The sequence below is a fragment of the Choristoneura fumiferana genome, chromosome 22 (genome assembly GCF_025370935.1).
Source record: "Choristoneura fumiferana chromosome 22, NRCan_CFum_1, whole genome shotgun sequence".
Classification (NCBI taxonomy): domain Eukaryota; kingdom Metazoa; phylum Arthropoda; class Insecta; order Lepidoptera; family Tortricidae; genus Choristoneura; species Choristoneura fumiferana.
Window position 1 is genome coordinate 12,889,759 of NC_133493.1, and position 26,209 is coordinate 12,915,967.

The 26,209-nt window shown below is 39.2% G+C and overlaps 1 protein-coding gene across 1 annotated transcript in view; it reads left to right on the forward strand.

Annotated features, from left to right (window-relative positions):
- The first annotated feature begins 3,852 nt into the window (after positions 1-3,852).
- Incenp (Inner centromere protein) overlaps positions 3,853-26,209 on the forward strand; it is a 35,149-nt gene continuing 12,792 nt past the window's right edge. Inside the window, exons 1-19 of the mRNA XM_074105046.1 lie at positions 3,853-4,014; positions 4,283-4,406; positions 5,316-5,476; positions 6,933-7,041; positions 8,089-8,214; positions 9,815-9,922; positions 10,937-11,023; positions 12,162-12,262; positions 12,910-12,964; positions 13,511-13,562; positions 14,392-14,695; positions 16,504-16,606; positions 17,056-17,164; positions 18,673-18,757; positions 19,604-19,714; positions 20,314-20,492; positions 20,913-21,005; positions 21,542-21,602; positions 23,277-23,416. Of these exons, the coding sequence (XP_073961147.1) occupies positions 3,934-4,014; positions 4,283-4,406; positions 5,316-5,476; positions 6,933-7,041; positions 8,089-8,214; positions 9,815-9,922; positions 10,937-11,023; positions 12,162-12,262; positions 12,910-12,964; positions 13,511-13,562; positions 14,392-14,695; positions 16,504-16,606; positions 17,056-17,164; positions 18,673-18,757; positions 19,604-19,714; positions 20,314-20,492; positions 20,913-21,005; positions 21,542-21,602; positions 23,277-23,416 (2,189 nt within the window). The 5' untranslated portion in view covers positions 3,853-3,933. The remainder of the gene's footprint in view (positions 4,015-4,282; positions 4,407-5,315; positions 5,477-6,932; positions 7,042-8,088; positions 8,215-9,814; positions 9,923-10,936; positions 11,024-12,161; positions 12,263-12,909; positions 12,965-13,510; positions 13,563-14,391; positions 14,696-16,503; positions 16,607-17,055; positions 17,165-18,672; positions 18,758-19,603; positions 19,715-20,313; positions 20,493-20,912; positions 21,006-21,541; positions 21,603-23,276; positions 23,417-26,209) is intronic.

Here is a 26,209-nt window from a genome sequence, read left to right on the forward strand (position 1 = left end):
CGGACAGACAGACAGACATGGCGAAACTCTAAGGTTTCCGTTTTTGCCATTTTGGCTACGGAACCCTAAAAACGAATAGTGTTTTAACGACTCTACTACAATTAATTTTAACCATACTGTAAATGTAGCAAGGTCGAATATTAAAATTTGTGTAAGTACATTCATGTGGTCGCTATATGCATAATAATATGCTTATGCACTAGGTATGTAAGTATGATGCCTGGAAAAGGGTTAAAATTACGTTCCAATTTAGGTTCCATTCCAATTCAATGATGGCGATGACACTTCTGTTCAGTGTTGCCAACACACAAAATAACTTTTTTTATTACTTTTAAATACAATAATGATGATGGATGAATGAAGAGGCACGGTTTTCTGCGGCACAGTGTCCCGGCGCCAGTATGTCGCGTGTTGATCGGCGAAATTGCAGCGTCGCGGCGCATGCTAGCTTACACAGACGATATACGTATAAGTAATGGTGTAGCTCCTAGATTCTATTATATGCAGATTTGCTGTGTCCTATTTTTTATATCGAATCTAAATACATTACGTTAAAAAAACATACAAAAAGCAAAAAAAAAAACCTACGGCTTAAAAACCGTAAGTGAAAACTAAAAAGGAAAAAAAACGGGTAAGTGCGAGTCGGACTCGTGCGCGAATGGTTCCGTACCATTATTTGTACAATGTACATTAAATGAACTAAAATAATTTCCTTGCTCACCCGCGACCTTACGATAGCTAAGCTTATGCAAAATATGCGTGTTCATGCAGTTCCTCCACCTCCACACTGTAAGAACACACACAAATCACACAAACCCATCTATCACCACCACCACACTACACTGACGCGTTTCGAACTCAAACAGAGCTCATCTTCAGAGTGACACAACCGTACACCATGCTACCAGTTGTTAGACTAACGAACCACAACCACCGTTTTAACTTGTCACTGTAACTCCCCAAGTACCCACATACGTTTTATGAAACAAAACAAAACTACCCACAAATTATTAATAATTTTTTTAACAGTCCTTCAAAACTACCTTGATTTTTATTTATTTACTGTCAAGGCATGTTTTATTAACTACCATTGCTGAAATTAGATCCAAGCCGTAAATAAATAATGTTGTGCATATTTTGCATAAGCTTAGCTATCGTAAGGTCGCGGGTGAGCAAGGAAATTATTTTAGTTCATTGATATGGACCTCCGCAAAGTAACGCCTGATTCAATAAATTATTCAATGTACATTAGCAAAAAAACGGTAAAAAAATCACGTTTTTTCTATGGGAGCCCCCTTCTTTTCATCTCTGGAAATTTCAACTGTCTAGCTATCACGGTTCATGAGATACAGCCTGGTGACCCACAGACAGACGCACAGACCACAGTGAAGTCTTAGTAATCCGGTGGTAGATTTTTTTTTTGACATTCATAAGTGCTTGTTATAGCCTAAATTGAATAAAGATATTTTGACTTTGACTTTGACTTAATGGTCCCGTTTTTACCCTCTGGGTACGGAACCCTAAAAACAAGTTTAGTGTATTTTTAATTTAAAGTTTGAATTAACGGTCCAATTGTAACAGACGTTTCTCGGTATTTCGAACACAAATGGACTAAAAATACCTACATGTACATTTATTAGCGGTATTTATTATATGTTTTTACTATAGAAGTTAACAAAGTTTTAAATACCTAGTTAATCAGCCAACGGCTAGTTATTTCAGCCAACGGCTATTTATTTCAGCCAACGGCTATTATTTACTGAAATTATTTAATTAATTAGTTCTTAGAATATATTAGAATAATTTAACAAAATGACATGTAATAATGATATTACCAATAAAAGAGTACGAGTATGAGTATGTAATTTCGTTGTTTCATTTAAAAACGTCTGCAAATTTTACCGTTAAGTTTCAAATGTTAAAATAAATGGAGTACCCTGGAGTACCTATAGAACTCTGTTAAGTAGATAGGTGCCTAACTTAAAGTTCAACAGTAAGAACAGGCAGGACCCATTCAAAATTGTAACCAGCTCAAAAATGAATGGAATGGAAGGGAGATACTTAACTAGACTATACTTACTAGATTTTACAATTCCTTTCGACTTTCCTATATTATGAATTCAAAAGTAACTCTGACTAATCTATTACCTTTCTCTTCACGCTTAAACAGCTGAGCCGATTTAGATGAAATTTGGTAATGAGATAGTCAGGGACCTTGGATAAGGACCAAGGACAAGGGATAGTTCGACGAACAAATTATTTCCAGACAGAGTCACAGCCAACAACTATAGTAGGTATAAGGTATGGAATAAAGTCAAGGACGGATTTTTTGAAATTCCCACGGGATATAGATTTATGGAGCTTTGCAATAAGGCTCCTTACCTAACTGATGTAAAGATAAAAAATACAGGGACATTTTGTGAAAAGATTCTATAATATTAAATCTAACATAGGTATCTAGTCCTACGAGAGTTGACGTGAATGATTACACACACAGCTACAAAAAGAACAGAATGCACAAAAGGAGAATGAATGAAATGAACGAGTAAATGTCAAAATCCTGCTGTCATTACACGACATGTTGTGGCTGTGTGTGCTGTAATCAGTCACTTCAACTCTCGCGTGGCATTTTTTTGCCACAGAAACCATCACGAAACTAACCCCAATAAATACATTATTCGACACATTTAACTACTGATTTAGTTCGCGATAAAAATAATATTTTACTACTATTAATTAGTGCCATTTCTAGTTTTGTTGTTTGTTGCTTTCAGGCACGCACATTTCATTTTTGATTCTAACAAAAACCTTTTACAACGTGTGCGTTGTCATTCTTATACAGCACACATACAGCACACAGCGATATTGTGAGAGTGTAGTGCAGTAATTTTGTTCTATTATATAAACACAACACATGCGCAAAGCTCTGAGTATTATTTTAGATTGCCGCCACTTTGCTCGTAAAGTGATTTAGGCGTTTGTACGCAACTATTTTGTAGGTTAGATTTATTATGATTGAGACTTTTTTTTAATTGTAAATCATTTCAATTTATTATAATGAGTTTATTAGACTACTGTTTTGTTATAGTAAAAAATGTTAAGGGAGGATGTATGTAGGTAGATAAGTAATGCGTTGCATAGGTACCTATTATGTATTCTGTGGTTGTATGTAGGTATTTATTATATTCATATTCGTTTATTTGTCGCAACCATGTTATTTAAAAGATATTTTTAATAAAGTATCCAGAATGGATGAAAGTTAATAATTAGTAACTAATAAGTAGGTAGGTACCTACTATAACATGTATCATCAGTCTAACACTGACTAACACACGATGAACACACGTTGCCTACATCAACGATAAGTATTTTTAGCAGTTATTCATTTGACAAAGAGAAGTAAATACACAGTATAACAACAGCTCTATATACTTCCAAATAAAAGTATTGTAGTGTGTTAAGGCGGGGTGTTCTCTATTTGAAATTAACGATGGAAGAATTCGAAAGTGCTAATTTTTTCTATTTGTATCATGACATAAAGTCATATTGTAATAAAATTAGAAAAGATAAAGAAGCGTAATATTATTACAGTAAGGTTTATTTTGTACTGATGGTTATTCTTTACATAACTTTTTACGGTAACTTTGAAAAGTTTTGCAAGTTGATAACAGAACAGAACCGCGTATCACGATCGCGTATCATCGTCTATACCCAAAGCATGCTTCTAAAATCCGAAGGTTTTTTTAAGAGCTCACGGAGTGTAATGAGGATGTGGTTGTATGAACTTAAGTTCCTTTGTTTCCTTTGAAGACATGAACTGAAAAAAAAGTGGGGTAAACATGGCAACATTAGCGACATCAAAATTCAATTTCAAACGGTTTTCGAAAGTAGTGTTTTTAGTTTAGGTCGTTTGTCAATTTGTAAAATACAATTATGTCCGTGTTCGACGAAATAATGTGTAAATTAAATGAAATATCCAACGGATATGTTACTTCATTAAACGACGATTTAAAGGTAATGTGTTCTTGTGTTAAAAAGTGTGTGAATATTGTGGAAAAATCTGAAGCTTGTGTCTGTTCTTGTGTTATAATTTTGAGTGTGATCTTCAATTTCAAAGTGATATTATAAACTGCATTGCAAATCACCTTAATAAGACCTTTGTTTACAATCATATTCAATCGTTAACGTAACCAATATTTCAACCGTATTGTCAAAATTTGTCTTGGTAATAAAGTGTCCAGTGTTTTTTATGGTACAGTGATAAACATGGTGTGGTTTACAGGTCGCATTTGATTGCTTGGATAAGTTTGCTGAAGAATATCAAAATGGGCGAGGAAGACGCGAAACAACACAGAAAAACAATAAAAATCCCATGAACACACTTCAAAGCATCAATGAAGATGAAGGTAAGTCTTTATACACAGACAGTTGATCTACAAATTACTCAGAAAACGCCCTATAATTACTCATCATCATCATCATCCCAGCCTTTATTCGTCCCACTGCGGGGTTCATTCATCATGAACGAATTAAATAAGTTACATTGAAGTGCAGTAGTCATTTTTGACTTCTTATGCAGCATCAGTGCTAACAGTTCATACACGGTGCTTTTCTGCGACTATGGTTGGCATGTAGTGTTTCTATTCTCTTCTCTTTGACAATTGTTGTTTGAAAACATACTCTGTTACTGCCACTAAAACCTTTGGCTCACTTTGATATCAATCAATATCATGGTTAGAAAAAAAACATCTTGATAGAAGAATAATTATTGGAGTAGACACATTAACTTATATATAAAGAAGTGTTCTATCAGAAAACATTTTTAATTTTCATTCAATTTTTATGGAATAATCGAGAAAAACTAACAAAAATGCAACATTGCCAGCTCAGACGGAATAAACACTCTTAATAGGTAATTAGAGTAGCCTAGGGCCTACTCTTACATTTTTTTAATGGAAATCAAGAAAACTGTTTTTTTTTTCTCATCCATAGTGCTGGGTATTGTTGGATTCGAATCATCAGTTCAAAATACAATGTAAATAAAAAAAATATAAGGACATTACCACTTTATTTACTTAAGGCTGTGTTTCCAACAGAAATATGCAAGGATGTGTTGCGATGAATGTTTGCCATGAACCAAAAGAAATGCTTCATTTACCTTGCTCCGCATACGTCTAGCGGAAACAGCTTGGTCGAGGCAGGGTAGGTAGATGAAGCGTTTCTATTGGTTCTTGACAAAATACATTACTTGCAAAACTTCTTAGTGCATCTGTGGTGGAAACGCAGCCTCATCCCTTGCCATATTAATATTTCAGATGACACTTCCACTAAGGATGGCAGAAAATCCAAGGATGGTGAGAAGAGGCTGTCAAATAAGCGCAGCAAGCAGGAAGTGGAGGGCATGTCAAGCCCCGAGCAGGAGAAGCGGCAGAAGAGAAACGCCTCTGTCAAAGCACAGAACAATATCACTAAACAGGTAAAGAAACTTTTTTACTCTATTATTTTAACGAGGCTTTAGACACCAAATGTGACTGTCAGCCTCATGGGGTAGCCTCAGTTATGTACACCACACTATTGATATTACACTCTCCCTTGCACTGAAACCACGTCTCTGGATGCAAAAAACTGTCCAATGAATGTGTAAAACAGCATCGCTTCTTCTGAAAGCGGTTGACCTTTTTTTTTTCCCTCCAATATTTTAACGAGGCTTTAGCACACCAAATGTGACTATGTCAGCCTCATGGGGAGCCTCAGATATATACACCACACTACAGATAGATATTACACTCTCCCTTGCACTGAAACCATGTCTCTGGATGCAAAGGCCCATCCAATGAATCTGTAAATTCGCGTCGCTTCTTCTGAAAGCGGTTGACTGAGAATTACATTTACACCTCCATTGAACAAGCCCATACCCAAATACCTGTCTCTGATGTCCTTATTCTGATCACATTCCAAAAGAAAATGTGGTGTTCTGTCTTATTAGCTACACAAAAGTTGATTGACCCATGGAGTAATAAGTATGTGATCTGTGATAATATTTTTTTTTATAAACTATAGCCAAAACCATGTATAACAAATCAACAAGGAAGGGACAGCAATATTTGGTTCTTGAACACAACCAGTGTAATTTTGGTATAATAATTGTGTTAGGACTTTTTTCTTGGTTGTTACATCTGATATTTCGTTTATAACTGGTACACTGGTGGTACACACCACCACTACACTATGCTGATGCGTTTCGAACTCAACTAGAGTTCATCATCGAGGAACACAACCATTTACCATGCTATCAGATGTTATTGTGTGTAGTTTTTTAAAGTTCATAGATATGGACCTCAGCAAAGTGCCTGATTCAATAAATCCAAATATTTTGCCTGATATTCTTTACCTTTTATCCAGAATCTTCAAGCTCTGAGGATTTTGAATCGGAATATAATACTTTTGAGCGATGATGAAGATGGGGCGGTAAATATTTTTTTCTTTTCACATTGTAGTCGGAAGTAGATTTTAGATTCATTAGACTAGATCACGATTTTCAGCCATAGTTAATATCATCATCATCTGAGTCCATGAGTCCATATTAAAATTCTACTGCCTAACACAGGCTTCTTCTCTGAAAGAGAGTCTTTGAGCTGTAGTTCCCACGCGGTCTCGGTGCTGATTGGGAACTTCACACACACCATTGAATTGCTTTCCAGGTTTGGTTTTCTTTAACCATAAGGTTGTGGAAATTATAATAATACATTTTAAAATCCTGTTTTAATATAATATATTTAAAAAAAACCTATCTGTATCTGTGTATATCTATCTGTGGAATCCTGTAATTGGCTCTGTGTTGCTATTCCTACTACATATATTGTGTTTTTAGCTGTTGGTTCTCCTTTAATAAATAAATACGATTTACCCTATAGATTTATTTTTTCGTGTAGGTGAACGTGAACCTGACGCAAAAGCTTCGTCGCGAGGACAGTGTCGCCAAAACGTCGCGTCGCCGCAAAGAAGATGACAAGGAGAACGCCGAGCCGCTACTTGTCCAAGGTACCATCGCGAACCGGGAACGTTGAGCCACACGCCACTGTTCATTTTTTTTTTTTGCCAAGCTGTACATCATGTCAGTCCAAAGACGTCCACTGCTGGACATACGCCTCCCCCAAGGCTCTCCACTCAGAACGGTCTTGTGCTTTCCGCATCCAATGCGATCCCGCGATCTTAACCAGGTCGTCGCTCCATCTTGTTGGAGGCCTACCGACAGCTCGTCTCCCGGTCCGCGGACGCCATTCGAGAACCTTCTGACGCCATCGGCCATCAGTCCTGCGAGCAATGTGCCCCGCCCACTGCCACTTCAGTTTCATTATTCTTCGGGCTATGTCGGTAACCTTAGTTCTACAGAGAAACATAGCCCTCGCATAGAGCATAGCGAGTTTTACATAATTATAGTAAATACTAGCCTGTTGCCCTGACTCCGTCTGCGTACAATTTGTTTATCGCTATCCTGCGGAAATTATCGGATTTTCTGAGATAAAACAATTTCATGTCCTTCCCCGGGACTCAAATTATCTATATACCGAATTTCATCTAAATCGGTTCAGCGGTTTAGACATGATGAGATAACAACCAAACAGTCTTACAAACTTTCGCATTTATAATATATTTAGTGGGTAAAATCATTTTTAGGGAAGGAATTTAATGAATTATTTTTATTCGTATTTTCGTTTTACCAATTAAATTTTCTTTTGCGTAGTATAATAAAATAATTTGTTACTAACGGAAATCGTATGAATAAACATAAAAAGCAGGAATACAATAAAAAGAAGCATGGCCAGTGAATTTATTTTTTATGTAGTCCACCAGAAAGCGCACTCTAAATACTCTAATACATTATTTTTTCACAATGTTTTAGTTTAGACTATTGCGGTCATTACTAATTTAATTTTATAGAAGCTCGATATTTCGTCACAGTTGGATGCGCCATCAGTCGTTTCGTGATCATGGCGCATGCAACTGTGCCGAAACATCGGCGTCTCTAAAATCAAGGTACGCGGAACAAAACCCGAATTTAAATCATAACATTTTTTTTTCCACCAGTTAAACAAGAGAAGATCTCCCTGCCACCGGATCCGATGGAAATGGAGGCGGCACTCGACATTCAAGTGAAACAGGAACCGAATAAGGACGACTTTGCCATGCCGCCACCCGCTGCGCCCGTGCCAAGTAATATTGCTTTTTTTTATAACTAGCTTTTACCCGCGGCTTCGTGTGAATCATTGAGTACAGAATCATCAGTAGTACATAATGGTTCTCCATCGTATTTTTATTGAAGATATACATAGATAGTTTGAGTACTTTCAGCGCTCATCATACAGCTGTGCAAGGTCCGCCGTTTCTCGCTAATCCTGCCGTGAAGCAGCAGTGCTTGCACTGTTGTGTTTCCGCGTGGAGAGTAAGACAGCCGGTGAAATTACTGGCACGTGAGGTATCCCATCTTAGGCCTCTAGGTTGGCAACGCGTCTGGAATACCCCTAGTGTTGCAGATGTTTATGGGCGGTGGTGATCTCTTACCATCAGGAGGCGCACTTGCTCGTTTGCCATATTTCCGGATAAATACAATCTAGGGCTCTTCAAGGCTAGAGTGAATAGGCTGTTACTGAACCACTAATCTGCACTTAACATCAGGTGAGATAGGGCTCAACCACTGCCAGTGCAGCAAACATGTTATTACGTAGATTTTTGTAAAATATTGTATTTTTTAATGTACTGCAAATTATTCAATAAGATCATCTTATCTTCGATGGTAAAACCATTATACATTAACAGCCTTATTCATAAAAAGTTAGAGCCTCCTTGAAGGCCCGATGCTAAAAAACATGATTCATAAACGTCTGTTAGCGCTAATCAGTCGATCAAGGCTCTGCTAAAGTTAGAAGACCGTAGACCCTCCTTTATCTCTCTGCTAAGTCACAAAATGGCCGCCACAAGTTTGAACAGCTGACTTTGACTAGAGCAAAAAACCATAGGTACCGAAGATATTTATAGTGAAGGCAGGGCTACGCAGATTAAAAAAAAAAACAGGAAAAAATATTTTCAGGAATTTGTATTTAAAAATCCTCTAAATTAGCAACAATAAATATGAAAAAAAAAATAAGGATGATTAACATAATTATGGCTTTTTGCACAACATAAACATGCGGATCGGAAATGGCGGGAAAACAAACATCTCGCTTTTTATTTTTTTCCTGGTAATTTGCTGTCACTGCTGTCAATTTTTTTTTTTTATTATCGATTAGGCCATTTTTTGTCTTTGATTTGTCAAGGTGGCCAACATAACGCGTCTAATCCGTCTATCAGCAGCTCAACAACTAGCAGACTGCTAGCAAGCGTTTATGAATCACACTTCTTGACAACCGTCTAACAAGCTTAATCAGTCTGCTAAGTAACAGACCGATCAAACCTCAATTAAGGATTTTTTATGAATAAGGCTGTATATCTGTAAGACATTTGTTTTGAAGATACTTAGTCCTTCAGTTAAAAACAGAGAGTTGTGGAGGAAGATGGAGGAGGCCTTCACTCAAGGAGGGGCCCAAGTCTCAGTAGAAAATAAATAAATAAATGAAATTAACCATATTAACACTAGGTATTAATCTGTCATCTCCCAGGATAACAGGATCAAAGGAATTTGGGCACAAATTTGTGCCTCTGGGAGAGGACAGGTTAAGAATCATTCACTAACAACACTGACACTACTCTATACAATGTAAGAGACGGGAAAAGGTTTTATTTTTATTATTTATTATTGGAATCAACTTTTTTTTAGAACCTCGCAAAATGCTGCCAAAGGATAAGTCTACGGACAGCGAAGACGAGCAGAGCGGGAAACGGACGCGCACGCGCAAACAGAACGACACCGCGCCGCCTGCGCCTGGTAAGTATACTTATAGCGCTATAATAATAAGTACCTACCTACCTGGGCGCCGTAAGCCGCTGGGTAAGCCGTGGTGGCCTAGTGGTTTGACCTATCGCCTCTCAAACAGAGGGTCGTGGGTTCAAACCCCGGCTCGCACCTCTGAGTTTTTCGAAATTCATGTGCGGAATTACATTCGAAATTTACCACGAGCTTTGCGGTGAAGGAAAACATCGTGAGGAAACCTGCACAAACCTGCGAAGCAATTCAACGGTGCGTGTGAAGTTCCCAATCCGCACTGGGCCCGCGTGGGAACTATGGCCCAAGCCCTCTTGTTCTGAGAGGAGGCCTGTGCCCAGCAGTGGGACGTATATAGGCTGGGATGATGATGATGACCTACCTGGGCGATGCTCGGGCTAAAACTCTATAATAAGCGTTTTCCCGGAGATAAGACCAAGCTAGATCGATTTGTCATCCCCGAAAACCACATACCAAATTTCATCGAAATTGTTGGAGCCGTTTCCGAGATTCTGATTATGATTGACGACCAGATAGCCCAGTGGTTAGAGAGCTTGACTACGAAGCTTGAGGTTCTGGGTTCCATACCCGGTCGGGGCATATATTTGTATGAATAATACGAATGTTTGTTCTCAAGTTATATGTTATAGTTATACGAGGTATACGCACGCACACACACACACACACACACACACAAAATTTCGCATTTATAATATAAGTAGGATGTAGGATAATCATCTATCATGTCCATGAATTATATTTAATTACTCTATTATTCTAATAAAAAAAAAGAAAAAAATATTTCTTAAGATTGGTTTTTTGGAATCTTTTTGTATTTTCTATTTCAATTCCAAATGTTTTTTGTTACTTTTACGGTCGTCCCGTAAAACCCATATCGAAAATACAAACTGAAATATAGATGCATAGAAAAACCAGAAAAGACCAGCGCTGGGAATCGAACCCAGGTCCTCGGCATTCCGTGCCACGTGCTATGACTATTTTTTTACGTTGTTGCAGCGGCAGACAAACTGACGGACAGCGAGGACGAGCAGAAGGGGGCGCGGCGCACGCGCACGCGCAAGCAGACCGACGCGCCGCCGCCCGGTACCTGCACTAGCTTTATATCTATACTACTTCGCACGCTTCATTAGATCCAGCTGTTGAACTAAAATTTATTAAATGGTTCAATCAATGTTTTAGTGTTGTGAGTCTGTCCCGTCACTCAGGAGTCATCAGTGATACACTTGCTTAGAAAAATGTTTGCTATGTATAGTTGTATACTACTAGCATGCTTATGAGATGAGCCATGAAGGAATTGCCTTAAAGCTGTCACAACTCCTAACTTTTAGTGGATTAGAACCCCATAAATACACACTTTTAAGAAGTGACCCAGGAGACGTTACCAAGGCAACCAGCTACACTAAAAAGTTTGCTGACCCTATTTCACATGTCCAGCTAGGGTACACTACATAAATACGAAAAACTAAATTCCGAAAGTCGGAGTCACGAATTTCAAAATACCGATTTTTATAATTCGGAATGTTTAAAAACTCCTAATATGACTATTCCGATTCTTCATAAATCCGATTTTCATAAATCGAAAAATTAAAAATATTTAAGGTTTAAAATTGCGATGTTCAAAATTCCGAACGTTAATACACTGAACAATAAAGTCCGACTCAATAATAATCCGAAATGTCAAAAATACGAATTCCGATTACTAAAATACCGAATATCATACATACCAAATTTCATCGAAATCCGTCCAGCCGTTATAATGTGAATGAGTAACAAACACACACACACACACACATAATACTCACAAACTAGCAATTATAATATTAGTGGGATAATGTAATACACTGTGTTATAAAATACTAGTTAAGCGGAAAGGGCGTGAAATGGTCCCTTATAAAGCAGCGTTTCCACCAATAATGTGCGAGGATGTGTGTCGAGGGATGTGTTTTTCATAAACTAACATAAACGCTTCATTTACACATCCTCGCACAGCACATCTCTGGTGGAAACAGCTGAGCCGAGCGAGGCGAGGTAAATAAAGCGTTATTGAAAAACATATTCCTCGCACATCTCTAGTGGAAACGCTGCCTAAAGAGTCCATTTACAATATTTGAAAACCGTAGTTTAGTTATAGATTAGATTAGATTGTTTTTTGTCTTTTACTACATTCATCCTCGGGCCGATATGTTTTACGGGTTATTTTGTAACACTTATGTCATTACAGGTGATAGAGCGACGCGCGCCAGCCGCCGCGCGACCAAGCAGCCCGACGTGGAAGACGCGCCGCCACCGGAGCCCCGGCCCAAGCGGACGCGCGCCAAAAAGGTAACCATCACCATCATCGTCTCGCGGTTTTGTTGGACCATTTTCCCAAAATCGTTATTTCCCAGTAGCAAAATTCCCATTCGCTTTTTTTCCAAATGCTTTTTGTCCCACTATAGTTTTTACTGAAGCTTATTTTCACAATCGTGTTTCCCAATTTTAATCGACACATAAACAGTGTGGACGGAGCACCGCTAAAGCGGAGCTGCTACTTTTGTATGGTTTTGGCCCTTCGGGCCGATGCAGGCCTAACATAATCTAAACCGGCCTATGTTTCTGTGTCGATCAAAATTGGGAAAAAACGCGATTGTGAAAATAAGATTCAGTATAAAAAAAATATTGGGAATTAATACATTCGGGAAAAGATGCGAACGTAAAGTTTTGCTACTAGGAAATTGCGATTTGGGGAAATGAACGAACCAACCGTCTGTCGAAATTCTAGACTATAGGTTGACTCTAGGTTGTAGCGGGCTGTTTTTCGCAACTCGACGACTTAGTGCGCCTATTTTGAAGCCTAGAAGTCTAGTCTTGCCGACGACTTCCTGGAGTGACCCCGGAGACCGGAGTTGTACGGCCCAAGACTATTGGACTTGTTCTTAGTTTTTTTATTTTTATTTAAACATAATTTCACTTTCCATTTGTTTTCACAGAAAGCATCAGAGTCTTCAACGACTGAAAATGAGAACGCGCCGCCTCAAGAGATCGGTATGTTAGGGGCTCATCAAATGATAATTTTAATTTATTGTTTTGTAGGTTAGCAAGATATAGGTTTGTTTTAAAAAAGGAATAGTTTTCTTTTTTTGCAAAAAAAGTATATTTTTTTCCAACCCCAATGTTTATACTTTTGTGAAATTGGATCGATCAACTTTTTCTTGTACCTTCAGCCAAATAAGTGGTCTATCAATTTTGAAACAAGTTCCTATCAAAATAATCATATTTGGCTGATGGTACCTCGTTGCCATGGTTAAGTCCCCTGGACAACTCTTTAACCTTGAGTTTCTACATGTTTTCTGTTGTTATAATTCATGGAGCGTACATTTTTGTCGTAGTTACATGCTCACATTAGTGGCATATATTACAACTTTTTTTAAGAAACTTTCACTGTTGTCTCTTGGATAACAGGACAGACTAACAAACAAGGGGTTGATTGAACCGATTTCACTATGCCTATGCATAACCATTGTCAAATTACATGTTTTGTTGCTTTTGAATATGATGCGGACGAAACTTACGCTGTTTATATGTGAACAGGATCTCCAGCTGAAAAACCAAGGCCGAAGAGGACCAGGCGGGGCAAGGCTGCGTAAGTAGTTACTTTATTTTAGCTAGAACGTCGCGAAAGCAAAGATTCAAACCCTTACTTTGTGATTTACCGTGCCATCTGTGGTACAGTGTATCCAACTAAATAACTTCATCGAAAATACAAACTGAGACATGGATGCATACAAAAACCAGAAAAAGAGACCAGCGCTGGGAATCGAACCCAGATCCTCAGCAATCCGTGCTGCGTGCTATAACCCCCTACACCATCGCTGGACTGGATGTCTCAGTTTGTATTTTCGATATGGTTTCACGGGATACCCGTAAAAGTAACAAATTTGGAGTTGAAATAAAAAATACAAAAAGACTGCAAAAAACTAATCATAAATAACTTCAGTATAACTGCGCTCCTGAGCCAAAAGGCGGTATCTAAAAAAACACTTGACGTACATACTTACGCCATGTGATGCAGAATGTTTTAAGCTACACTTATAAATAACACTAAACTTTTTTTTTTTTTGAGATACCGCCTTTAGGGTTTGGAGGGCAGAATGGGCCTTACAAATAGGCTCGGTGTTTGTTTACGGGACCGAATCAGAAATGAGGAGACACGTGGAACGAGGGTCGCTGACGTAGACAAGCGGATTAGCTCATTGAAGTGCGAATGGTCAGGCCATAGCATGTAGGACAGATGGCCGATTGTGGGGACGAAAAATGCCGTGGGTTCACGGTGGATGCAGGCCGCTTTTAACCGAGGCAACTAAAGGGGGGGAAAGCGTATTTCCAACAGTGGACTTCCTACGGCTGATATGATGATGAACTAAATAGCAATTTCTAGATTTGTCAGGTACCAAATATTTGTTTTTTTTTAGTGAAAAAGAAGCACAGAAACCTAAAGAGACCGTCGAGCCTGAAATAATACCTAAAGAAGAAAGGATCTCCCAAACTGAAGTACAGTCACCTCCAATACCAATGAAAACTAACAAAAAGAACAGGAAAGATAATGAGACAATATCTGACGACGAAACTAAAACTAAGTCTAAAACTAAGAAGCAGGACGGGGTTAATATGGAAGAGACACATGTGCTGTGTCCTATGGATGCGACTGTCACTATAAGTATGGACAAGACTGTTGTGCTGCCCAATGGAGTGTATGACCACACTGATGGGAATAATGTAAGTTAATATATTTTTTGTGACTTAGGCTGTGTTTCCACCAGAGATGTGCGAAGACGTGTGGCGGGCTCTTTTCACAGGCCTCCTCTCAGAACAAGAGGGCTTGGGCTATAGTTCCCACGCGGGCCCAGTGCGGATTGGGAACTTCACACGCACCATTGAATTGCTTCGCAGGTTTGTGCAGGTTTCCTCAGCAAATTATAAGTTGGTAATAGAAAAAAAAATACGTCTATTGCGGCAAGTTCGAAATTAGTTGTTGTTGAATTTTATCACATGAAAAATTCTCATTCTTATGAAGAGTTAGTACCGAGTGCTATAGCCACGTTACGGAATCGAAACGGGGCGAATATAGCGGGCGGCGCGGCGCAGCACTCGACCAGCGACCGGACTGCGCGGCGCGCGGCGTGGCACTGCGTTAGAGGTGGACTATATACATCGATGTATTTTAAACACTCGATGTTTATTAACGATGTGTTGTATTGAACCGATGTATTGTTATTACCTCAACATTGAATAAATATCGATGTTTTTTAATCGATACATCGAAACGAAAATGCAAATTCGTTTCGTGAATCGGAACGTAATAATAGACCTACAAAGTTATCTGCCGGTGACGGCGGCGCTGTGATCGCATCTTGGCAATGCTAGCCTGACATTTTTCTATGATTGACGTTTGTAGTTCCACATTCATCACCGGGTCAGATAACTTTGTAGCCGTAGGTCTATAAGACAACGTTAGAGCGTTTTCACGCGAGCAACGATACGACACGACACTGCACTGGGTCGAACGTCGAACGAAGTTGGTAGCTACACTGTATGAATATACATAGCAAGTCTCTTTACCAACATCGACCCAGTCCAGTGCGGTGTCAAAGTTGGTACACTGCACGAGTATATAGATGAATTTATAAAAAAGTCCCTTTTAAAAAATATCTTAAACATGTCTATGGAAAAAACAATCGATGTATGGAAAACATCGATGTATTTTTTGAAACATCGATATAACATCGATGCTACTTTACGATGCATTGCATCGAAAAAAACATCGATTTTTTTTATGTCCATCCCTGCACTGCGTAGTTTTGTCTTGCGAAGATTGGTTAGCGGACGTGTAAATGGCGCTTGGCTGTGTGCGTGCGTCGATTCGGGCGCTAGTATGAAGTCGAACTACTGCCAATACTTGTATTATGCGAACAGTCGACAACGAGTGGACGCCGAACGACGAGGTGGTGCTGTATGGGTACCAACTGGCTCTAATGAGCTGTGTTAAGGTCGCGGGTGACCATAGTAATGATGGCTATCGTTTTTTGTCTCACTAGATGGCGCACTGTAGCGTGAGGTTTTTAAGTATGGCTTTCAAAGTCTTTTATTACGGGCGTGAAAACAAAGTTTAGATTAAAATCATATTTAATACACCTTAAAACCGTACCATAAAAATATCGAGCTGCCACAGTGTTGCATAGTCCCCGTTTTGTTCGGAAAAAAGGGAGGACAAAGGTTTCCGAAAGACAAAACTGTCTCAAAACACAGACATTCATTGCCCCGGAACGCATATTTGCCATAATTAATTTCAGATATTGCAAAATATTCACAAATTTATTCTAATTATAAATAAACCCGCATAGCTCACCCAAAAACTATGAGATTTGACATTTCGGAGACCTCACGCTACACTAGCGCCTCTAGCGGCGAATTCATACGCGATAGCCCTCATTGCTTATAGTCCTTACGTTGCGTCAGGATATTTTAAGCAATGGTATAGTCCAACCTTCAAGAAGTAATGTCATCATTATTTTTTGACGTTACAGAAGATAATGAACTCCACAGTGGTGCTGGAAAAGATGAGCCGTGAAACTTTAATCCTGGACAAACCGACCGCCATCATGGATGCCACCGTTGTCATCGAAAAAGGTAACAAACGTAGCGCTCAGTTGCCTTTTTTTCATAAGTACAATAAGTACATATCTATGTGAATAATGGTTTTTCACTTGCTCGTAAACAGTGTCGTAACATGCAGGCTACCTTGGTTGCAACCCCCCGAATAAAACCCTCGACCTTAATGTGCTTGTCATGAAACCCGTGGTCGGTAAATGAGTCATTGCCCGTACTAATTTTCATGTCATGAAGCCCAAGGTCGGCGTGCACGTCGGGCACATGCTAGGGGGGGGTTGGCGCTGCCACGAACGTAGTCATTAGTCAGCGGTATCGCCAATTTTTCGCAAATGTGATGAAAAACATTGTATGTCGCACGGGCGGTACTACTCTTCGACTTCGGGCTTCTAATAGACACTCGTTCGTAATTCCTTGTTTACCGCCCTTAAGACACAATGTACTGTAACTCTCATGTGTGGTTAATACAGATGCAGTTAAAAAAGACGGCACGCCGAACATCACCGATGACATGTCCATATTGACCGATGACAACAGCGAATACTCCACGCCTCCTAAAGACCCACCGCCAGAGCCTACGTAAGTACCTACTTCACCTTATGTTCCGTTGCCAGCGGAGCGAACCCAGCCCCGGATCTAAGGGGGGGCAAACCGGGGCACTTGCTCCGGGCGGCAGTTTCATGGGGACGCCAAATCCTTGAGATAAGAAATTAAGAAGGAAAATGCTACTCATTATAAATAAATATCACGGGACAATTCACACCAATTGACCTAGTCCCAAAGTAAGCTTAGCAAAGCTTGTGTTATGGGTACTAAGCAACGGATAAATATAATGATATAGATAGATACATATTTAAACACCCAAGACCCGAGAACAAACATTCGTATTTTTCTTACAAATATCTGCCCCGACACGGGAATCGAACCCGGGACCTCAAGCTTCGTAGTCAGGTTCTCTAACCACTAGGCCATCTGGTCGTCTAAAATGGGCGCCACCATCAAGGTTTTGCCCTGGTTCGAAAAATTTTTAGATCCGGGGCTGAGCGAACACTGTACAGACCCCGTTCAAATCGCAATGGCGACATAGACCGTTAACCTCTTCACAAAACAAAGTTTTTAACGAACAGCTGGCGGGTCACCTGATGTTAAGTGATCACTGCCGCCAATGGAAACCTACTGCATTATTAGAGCTGCGGTATGGAATGGGGTCCATTGCAGAAGGAGTTTCGAGTTGAATGTTGGTCATGTATAGATTAGTGATGTAACGAATGTAATTTTTTGAACATTCGCGAAGGCGAATATTCAGTTTTTCGCTTTGGCGTCAAATTGTCTATGGTAGTCTCGTTCGAACGAAGTGCGTTCAGTTTGTACTTTGTTCCGAGAATTACCCAGTTTATACGAACGCATCGCAAAGTAAATAAATAAATAATACCAAATGATTAAGTGAAGACTGATAATGTGATTACGAGATTAAGTTACTTTTTTTGTATAAAAAACATAAGAAATGAATGTATTTTGATTTTATTAACCTATCTATTATCTAATAATTATATTTCTTTCTGATATTCATATTCGCAAAACATCCGCAGAAATTTTGCGAACGCGAATGCGAATATGCAAAAATATGCGAATATTCGTTACATCACTAGTATAGATAACCGTGGCGTGTGAGGCATTCCATTGGCTGTCACGACTGGATGGCTGGCGGTGAAGAGGTTAAGTTTCCGTGTGTTCTCACGCCTTGGTTCACTTTTCACTTGGACGTGACGTCACGGGCCGCCACTCCCGTCAAATTTTGACTAGCTTTTATGGGCAAAAAACGATTGACCAAAAAAAACCTGTTTGTCATATTTTGATAATGTGACCGATGGTTTTTTTTAATGTGTCTTTATTATTTGACATAAATATAAAAAACATATAAAAAAACTGAAACATATACTTTGTACTAAATAATACTGTACTAGCGTAAAAAAATCAATTGCCATAATAATTTACGAAAATTGTACTTAAAAATTTGTCTAGAAAAAAAAACATCAGTTAAGCACCACATCATTTACGAAAGATTGTCTTAAAAACGTGTCTGACAGGTCTGCCGTTAAAGCGAAGGTGCAGCAGTTCGAGGAAATGGCCGCCCGGACCACGAGGACGAAGACGAGGGCCATGGCTAAAAAGGTACCGACACTGTCAGTTTTAAACATGAATTATACTTGGTTTGGATGTGTATTTAACTAAGGGGCTGTCTCACCATCCATTGATTAGTGTTAACTGACGGTTAAATGTGATGCCGTCTCCGTCTTTTCGAAAAAAACAAATAGAGACGGCATCACAATTAACCGTCAGTTAACACTAATCAATGGATGGTGAAACAGCCCCTAAATGTAAACAAAACAACGTCAATTTATGTTTTAAATATTGAAATTGCCCCGTTAATTTAATAGTGGCATATTTGCTGGTCTATGTTTCGTTTAAGTCTTATTTTCTTAAGTTTTTTTCTATATTGTACCGTTTTTTTTGCCCAAATAAACATTAAACTATCTAAACATTTACATTTCTGTATTTAAATACACTACCTAGTCTAGTTTGTATTACAATTATAGATAACTAAAATGTTTAAAATCCTTGAATGCACCAAATCTGGTAGCTGAAGTTTGTTTACAAATGTAACTAAATAGTTAAATACCTATCCAAACCAAGTATAAAACTAAGTGATAATGTGTTTATGTCATCCATCACCACTTGTTATTTCTAGTTTTTTTTTATGTTATTTATTTTTCTGTATTTTATTTACTCTTTAAATTTACTAAAATAAATGTAAAATAGGTATTTAAAGTGCATCTTTGATGTTTTTTTTTACCAAGAATTCAAGAAGCCATGATAGCCTTAAGTACTATACTTTTCATTTGTCAATTAACTAACAACATATTTTCCGCTTAAAGGATAATTTTAAATTTATTGAATCAGGTGTTGCTTTGTTTGGTTTTAGTTTAAGTTTGTGAAACATTTCATTTTTGTTTCCAGGACGCCGTTGCCGAGGAAAACTGCACTCCGCCGGACAAGACGTCCAAACAGGTGCTGTCTGCAGACACACTCGCCAAAATGAATAGCATGATATTCAACGGAAAAGCGCCGGTAAGTGTTAAACCCACCCTCCACGAACTTTGCTCATCCGCGACCTTACGATAGTTGTCATTTCCGCCCCTCAAACTGGCCGGTTTTGCTCACTGCGTGAGAAAAAGTATTCTTTTAATTTTTTTTATGCTGAGGTCAGTGCTGGGTCTACTCACTAAATTCGAATTTCTACTTCACTTTGATCTGTCACTTTCACTTCAACACGAAAAAAGCGAGAGATAAATCAAATCAAAGATCAAAGCTTTTTTGCATCTGGTGTGTTTGAATCCCTCGCCGCGCTCAGGATTCAAAATCAACACTCGCAGAAAAAAACAACTACTTTCTTGCTGCACAAATAGCTATTTTATTTCTAGCCTGTCACCATAACTCTCATTTGCTTTTTATTTCATCATCATCATCATCATGTCAGCCCAAAGACGTCCACTGCTGGACATAGGCCTCCCCCAAGGCTCTCCACTCAGACCAGTATTGTGCTTTCCGCATCCACCGCGATCCCGCGATCTTAACCAGGTCGTCGCTCCATCTTGTTGGAGGCCCACCGACAGCTCGTCTCCCGGTCCGTGAACGCCATTTAATTAAACCAGTATATTTTGAACCAGATATCAGCATCAGCAACGAAGCCAACCGCTAAGCTGCCTCCGGTCAAGGTGATGCCCGCGTCGGCCTCCAAACTGACCGCCATCAACAAGGCGAGGGAAGAGCACGAGGCGCGGGGAAAGGACGACGCCAGGAAGAAGAAGGAAGCCATGCTGGAAGCTAAGAAGGAGCAACAGAAGAGGTATGATCGTGGGAATCACTTCACTTACCATAATAATATTTGCATTTTTTTTTTTTTTTTTTTTTTTTTTATTTGACTGGATAGCAAACGAGCAAATGGGTCTCCTGATGGTAAGAGATCACCACCGCCCATAAACATCTGCAACACCAGGGGTATTGCATTATCAACATTTGCCTTAAAATATGTAAAACTAGCTTTTGCCCGCGGCTTTGCCTGCTTGGAATTCGGTTATCGCGCGCTGTGCATTATTCCGGGATAAAAAGTAGCCCATGTCACACTCTGACCAATAAACTATCTCTATGCCCAAAATCACGTCGATCCGTCGCTCCGTTTCGACGTGAAAGACGGACAAACATACAAACACACACACTTTCGCGTTTATAATGCTAGTATGGATTGATTACTGTGTTATTGCATTAGGAAACGCGAAGAGAAAATGGCCGCGGCGGCGGCGGCGCGCGAGGCGGCCGAAAAGGAACGACGAGCGGCCATGCAGGCTGCCGCCAGAGAGAGGTGCCACTCTTACATATTATCCTACTAATATTATAACCTAGCGGACCTGGCAGATGTGGTACTGTCCGGAAAAGCAGCACAGCATTATAGCATTTTATGTAACAGTTGTATAACGGGGGTAAAAAACGCGAGTGGCGTGAGTTACTGTGTGAGCATAGCGAACATCATAAGAAGATGTCATTAGTTTTTTTTTTACTTGTACAACGTTGCGTACAATACTTTTACTACGACTAGGTAAGGTACTTGTTAAATAAACTGCAAAATTTGATAAAACAAGTAAACTTCAAGATTTTTACGGCACGCGAGGTAAACCGAGTGGGAAAATGGAAATGTCAAAAATTTTCTGAAGTAAATTTTGTTTTTAATTGGCGTTTACTTGTCAGTATGACGCTTGATTTAAAAGTAAATTTGAACAGAGAATTAAGTCACAAGAGTTGTGAAATATTTCCGCCTCAAAGGTAAAGACCTGTCTTGGGGGTGTGTGGGGGAGTGGTCATCGCTATCTACAGACTAATAAGGGATGTTACTATTCACAGGATGGAGAAACAACTGCATGCGGATCAAGGAAAAATAGAAAGGATGAAGGAAGTTGAAAAGGTGAGTGAACTTGGTCTTGAATCTACAAGGTGCTCAGACAACGGGGCTTTAGATGGAAAGGTTCGATTCTATTTGCGTAACTGAGCGGCTACTTTAGTTCTGCAACTTTTAAAAAAACATTAATTTTTCCATAATATACCTAGATTAAATATAATTTACAGTACATCGTAGAATCTGAAGAGACAAGATTTGTATGTTGTGTTTTGTGTGTCGTGTATGTGTATATGTATTTTACATGTGGTTTTTTGTCTAGATATGTATTAGTTTATTGTTATTATGTATTGGTGTCCCTATATATGTATGTATACTTATAATGCACTGTTGGAGTTGGAGTGAATTTAAAATTTCGGTTCTGTTTTATCTTTCCATTGTACTCTTAGTGTCTACTTTTGTTTCTGATATCCTGTCAATCGTTCGAAGGTTAACTGGAATAGATCCCTTTAAGGGATAAGTTCGCCTTTGTACATCTTATTATCCCGTTTTGTGTTAATTTAATGTTTTTTTTATGTACAATTTTCAACGTATGCGATACAATACTAAATTGACAGAACATTGATAAATGTTTATGTTAAAGAGATGTTAAATTATTTAAAGTACCAAGGATATTTAGCCAGCGTACCATGAGACATGAGGCGCGTAGCTGCGCGCGAACTATCTCTGCCTGCCTTGCAATTGACCCAATTGCTGGTGACTACAGACCAGGGTCGGACATAATGTGGAAGTGCGGATGACGTAAAAATGACGTAATCTTGCACACAAGATGATGTTTATTTAAACATCCGTGTGACATGTAGTAACAAGTAGCAAAATAATCGTAAATAAATCAATGGAATTCAGTGAATAAAATAAATTTCATATCGTTTAATATAGAGGTTGCTAATGATGAAAGTGATAATTGTTTATGAAAATCGAAAATACTATTTGAAGTCATCCTATAAGTGGTTGACGTCATCGTCACTTTTTGTCCGACCCCTGGCTACAGACTAACAGCCTTATTCATAAAAAGTTAGAGGCTCCTTGAAGGCTCCTTGAAAGGCCCGATGCTAAAAAACGTGATTCATAAACGTCTGTTAGCGCTAATCAGTCGATCAAGCTCTGCTAAAGTTAGAGGACCGTAGACCCTCCTTTATCTCCCTGCTAAGTCACAAAATGGCCGCCACAAGTTTGAACAGCTGACTTTGACAGAGCAAAAACCACACCGAAGATATTTTTAGTGAAGGGTGAAGTTACGCAAAGATTAAAAAAAAAACAGGAAAATTTATTTCAGGAATTTGTATTAAAAACCTCTAAAGTACTGCTACTTACTAACAATAAATATGAGAAAAATAAAATTAGGATGATTAACATAATTCCGCTTTTTGCACTTAAACATAAACATGCGGATCGGAAATGGCGGGAAAAACAAACATCTCGCTTTTTTTCCTGCTATTTGCTGTCACTGCTGTCATTTTTTTTAATTATCGATGAGGCCATTTTTGTCTTTGATTTGTCAAGATTGCCAACATAACGCTCTAATCCGTCTATCAGCAGCTCAACAACTAGCAACTGCTAGCAACGTTTATGAATCATACTTCTTGACAACCGTCTAACAAGCTTAATCAGTCTGCTAAGTAACAGACCGATCAAACCTCAATTAAGGTTTTTTTATGAATAAGGCTGTAATATTGTTTCCAGAAAAAGCAAGAGCTGGCGCGTAAAGCGGCTGAGACGGAGGAGCGGCGCCGCGCTGAGGAGGCGGCTCGGCATGCCCGGCTCGCAGACGAACAGAGGAAGGCCGAGGCTGTCAGGAAACGGCAGATAGAGGACAGCGAGGCGTGAGTATACAGTACCAGAACAGCTGGGCCAGCCCGCACCACTGGGGAGGGGGAACCGGAGGAAATGGCATGCCAACGAAACACGCTGATCGCTGGTATGTTTCGTGATAAATTAACAATATTTTTCTAAATACGTCGCCTGATTGTAAAAAGCCATTTTAAAAATACTACGAATGATTGAAAAAATAATTATGTCAAAGAAACGTATAGATTAATGAATTTAAAGATGAAATACTACTATAATTTTATTTTGCAAGTAACTATTTATAAGTAAATATGAATCAAATAATTATGTGAAGCAACATCACTACCTTAGCTTGCCATGAGCTGACTGAGCGTTAGATAACGGGGTTTAGAAATAACCTAATCATCATAAATAAACTGAGCATTGTTGGCTTGAGTTTAATTTGAGCAATAACTGGATTAAAGTGTGTTTTTATGGTTTAACGCTGCGTTAACGCAAATGATTAACGAGCGTTGCAATCGTTACGATCATTTGCATCAGATAATCTTAGTAAGTACCACACGTTGTCTTACGCGGTGAGCGCAGCGGCAAACGCATAGATAGATTATCTGATTCTGATATTAGTAGTTTTATGTGATGTTTTTAATTTTGTAGGAATTTAAAAAAAAAATTATATCAATGAATTGAAACAATTACTTTTTCGCATAATGGCTACGTTCATGCAAGTGCGTCTTCATGCATTTGTAAGAACACACAGAAATCATAAAGACCCATCTATCACCAGCACACATAAGTGCTTGTCATAGCATAATTGAAGAAAGATATTTTGATTTGACCACACTACACTGACGCGTTTCGAACTCAAACAGAGCTCATTTTTACCAGTTTTTTTTATTGTTTCAGTTAGAAGAAAAGAAGCAGCAATAATGCCAAAGAGATTGAAAAGAGACAGAAGGAGTACCTAGAGAAACAGAAGATGAAGCAAAGAATGGAAGCAGACAAAAGTAAGGCGACCTACCGATTCTGATCTGATTATTAACCCCCGACGCAAAAGAGGGGTGTTATAAGTTTCACGCCAGTGTCTGTGGAAATCGTAGCTCTCAAACCGATGGACCGATTTCAATGTGGGTTTTTAGGGTTCCGTAGTGAACTAGGAACCCTTATAGTTTCGCCATGTCTGTCCGTCTGTCTGTCTGCGGCTTAGCTCAGACACCGTTAGTACTAGAAAGCTGTAATTTGGTATGAATATACATATCAGTCACATCGAAAATAAACTGAGACATCGATGCACAAAAAAAAGAGACCGGCGCTGCGAAACTAACCCCTCAGCATTCCGTGGTGTTGGCATTTTCGATTGGTTTTCACGGGGTGGCCATAAAAGTAACATAATTGGAGTTGAAATAATAAATACAAAAGACTCCAAAAACCAATCATAATATCAGTCACGCCGACAAAGTGGTAAAATAAAAATCAAAATCAGAATGGTAGTAAATAATATCAAATTTAAAAGGCAAAATTATAGCGGCTAAGATTGCTTGAGATTATTAGTAGTTTAAGAGTAAATAGCAGCCTAAGTATCCTTAGAAAAATATTACTTATTTTTCGTAATGCTACGGAACCCTATGCGCGTGTCCGACACGCTCTTGGACGGTTTTATTTATGTGAAGGCGCAGCGAGCTAACTCTAACTACTAACTAACTGCGTATAGCGCCAAGAACGCCATATTGTACACTCGTGTACAACAATCATTGTAAAAAAATATGGCGTTGCTCGCTTTGCTTTCAACTCACCCACAAATAGCCGGTGTGATGTGTAATTGTGATACATGAGGATAGTTTGATCAAAATGATACTGCAAAAATATTCTGAACGACTTTTTAACGACGTAGAAGCCTGTTCAGATATTTTTGTTCAAATTTTTGCTCACGAGTTTATGAACTCAACTGTACCTGGTTGGAACATTATCACAACCAATTTCGCTATGATTTCTTTGGTGGATGTACGGTGATGTCAACATGACAAGTAGTACAAAGGTGTTACCCTGGTACGTGACTCAGTTTCCCTGTCTGTGCAGTTAACAAAAAGTACAGTGAGCAAAAAAAGGAATGTATATGTTTTTTGTTTTATCGGTTAACCTTATTAAATGAGTGCGTGTTAATATTCCAGTGCACACGCCCCTCAAGATGGGCACGCCGTGCGGCAAGGCGGCGCCGATGGAGCCCGTGTACATGTGCGACGGCTTCCAATACCTCAACTCTGACGAGGACGACGACGACGCGCCCAAGGTGCCCACGCCGCCGTGGTGCGCCTCTAAGGTCACTCTTACTTGCTTGTGGAACTAAAAGAAATACTTTGCTCAACCGCGATCTGACGATGCGTGTCCATGCAGTTCCTCCAACTTCACACTAAGAACAGATATAAATCAAATCACACAAACCCATCTATGACCACCACGACACTACACTGACGCGTTTCCAACTCAACCAGAGCTCATCTTCAGACCAACACAACTGTTTACCTTATTTTACGCAACTGTATCGTAATAGGGATCCTTAAAACAAGAGTGTGGGTTTATGAAACGAGGCGTAGCCGAGTTTCATAATAGGGTCACACGAGTGTTTTAAGGCCTAATGACGTATAGTTGCATAGAATATTTTATCTATATTCCATATATTAAATCCTCTATCATGTGTTCCGCGAACCATTGAGAATGACCTGCATTAACTCTAACTAGGTAGGTATGTCTGCCCCACGAGCTGCGCGCGCGACGACCTGCTGCTGCACGAGGTCACGGCGCCCCCCCCCCCCGTGCTGTAATGATGTATGAAA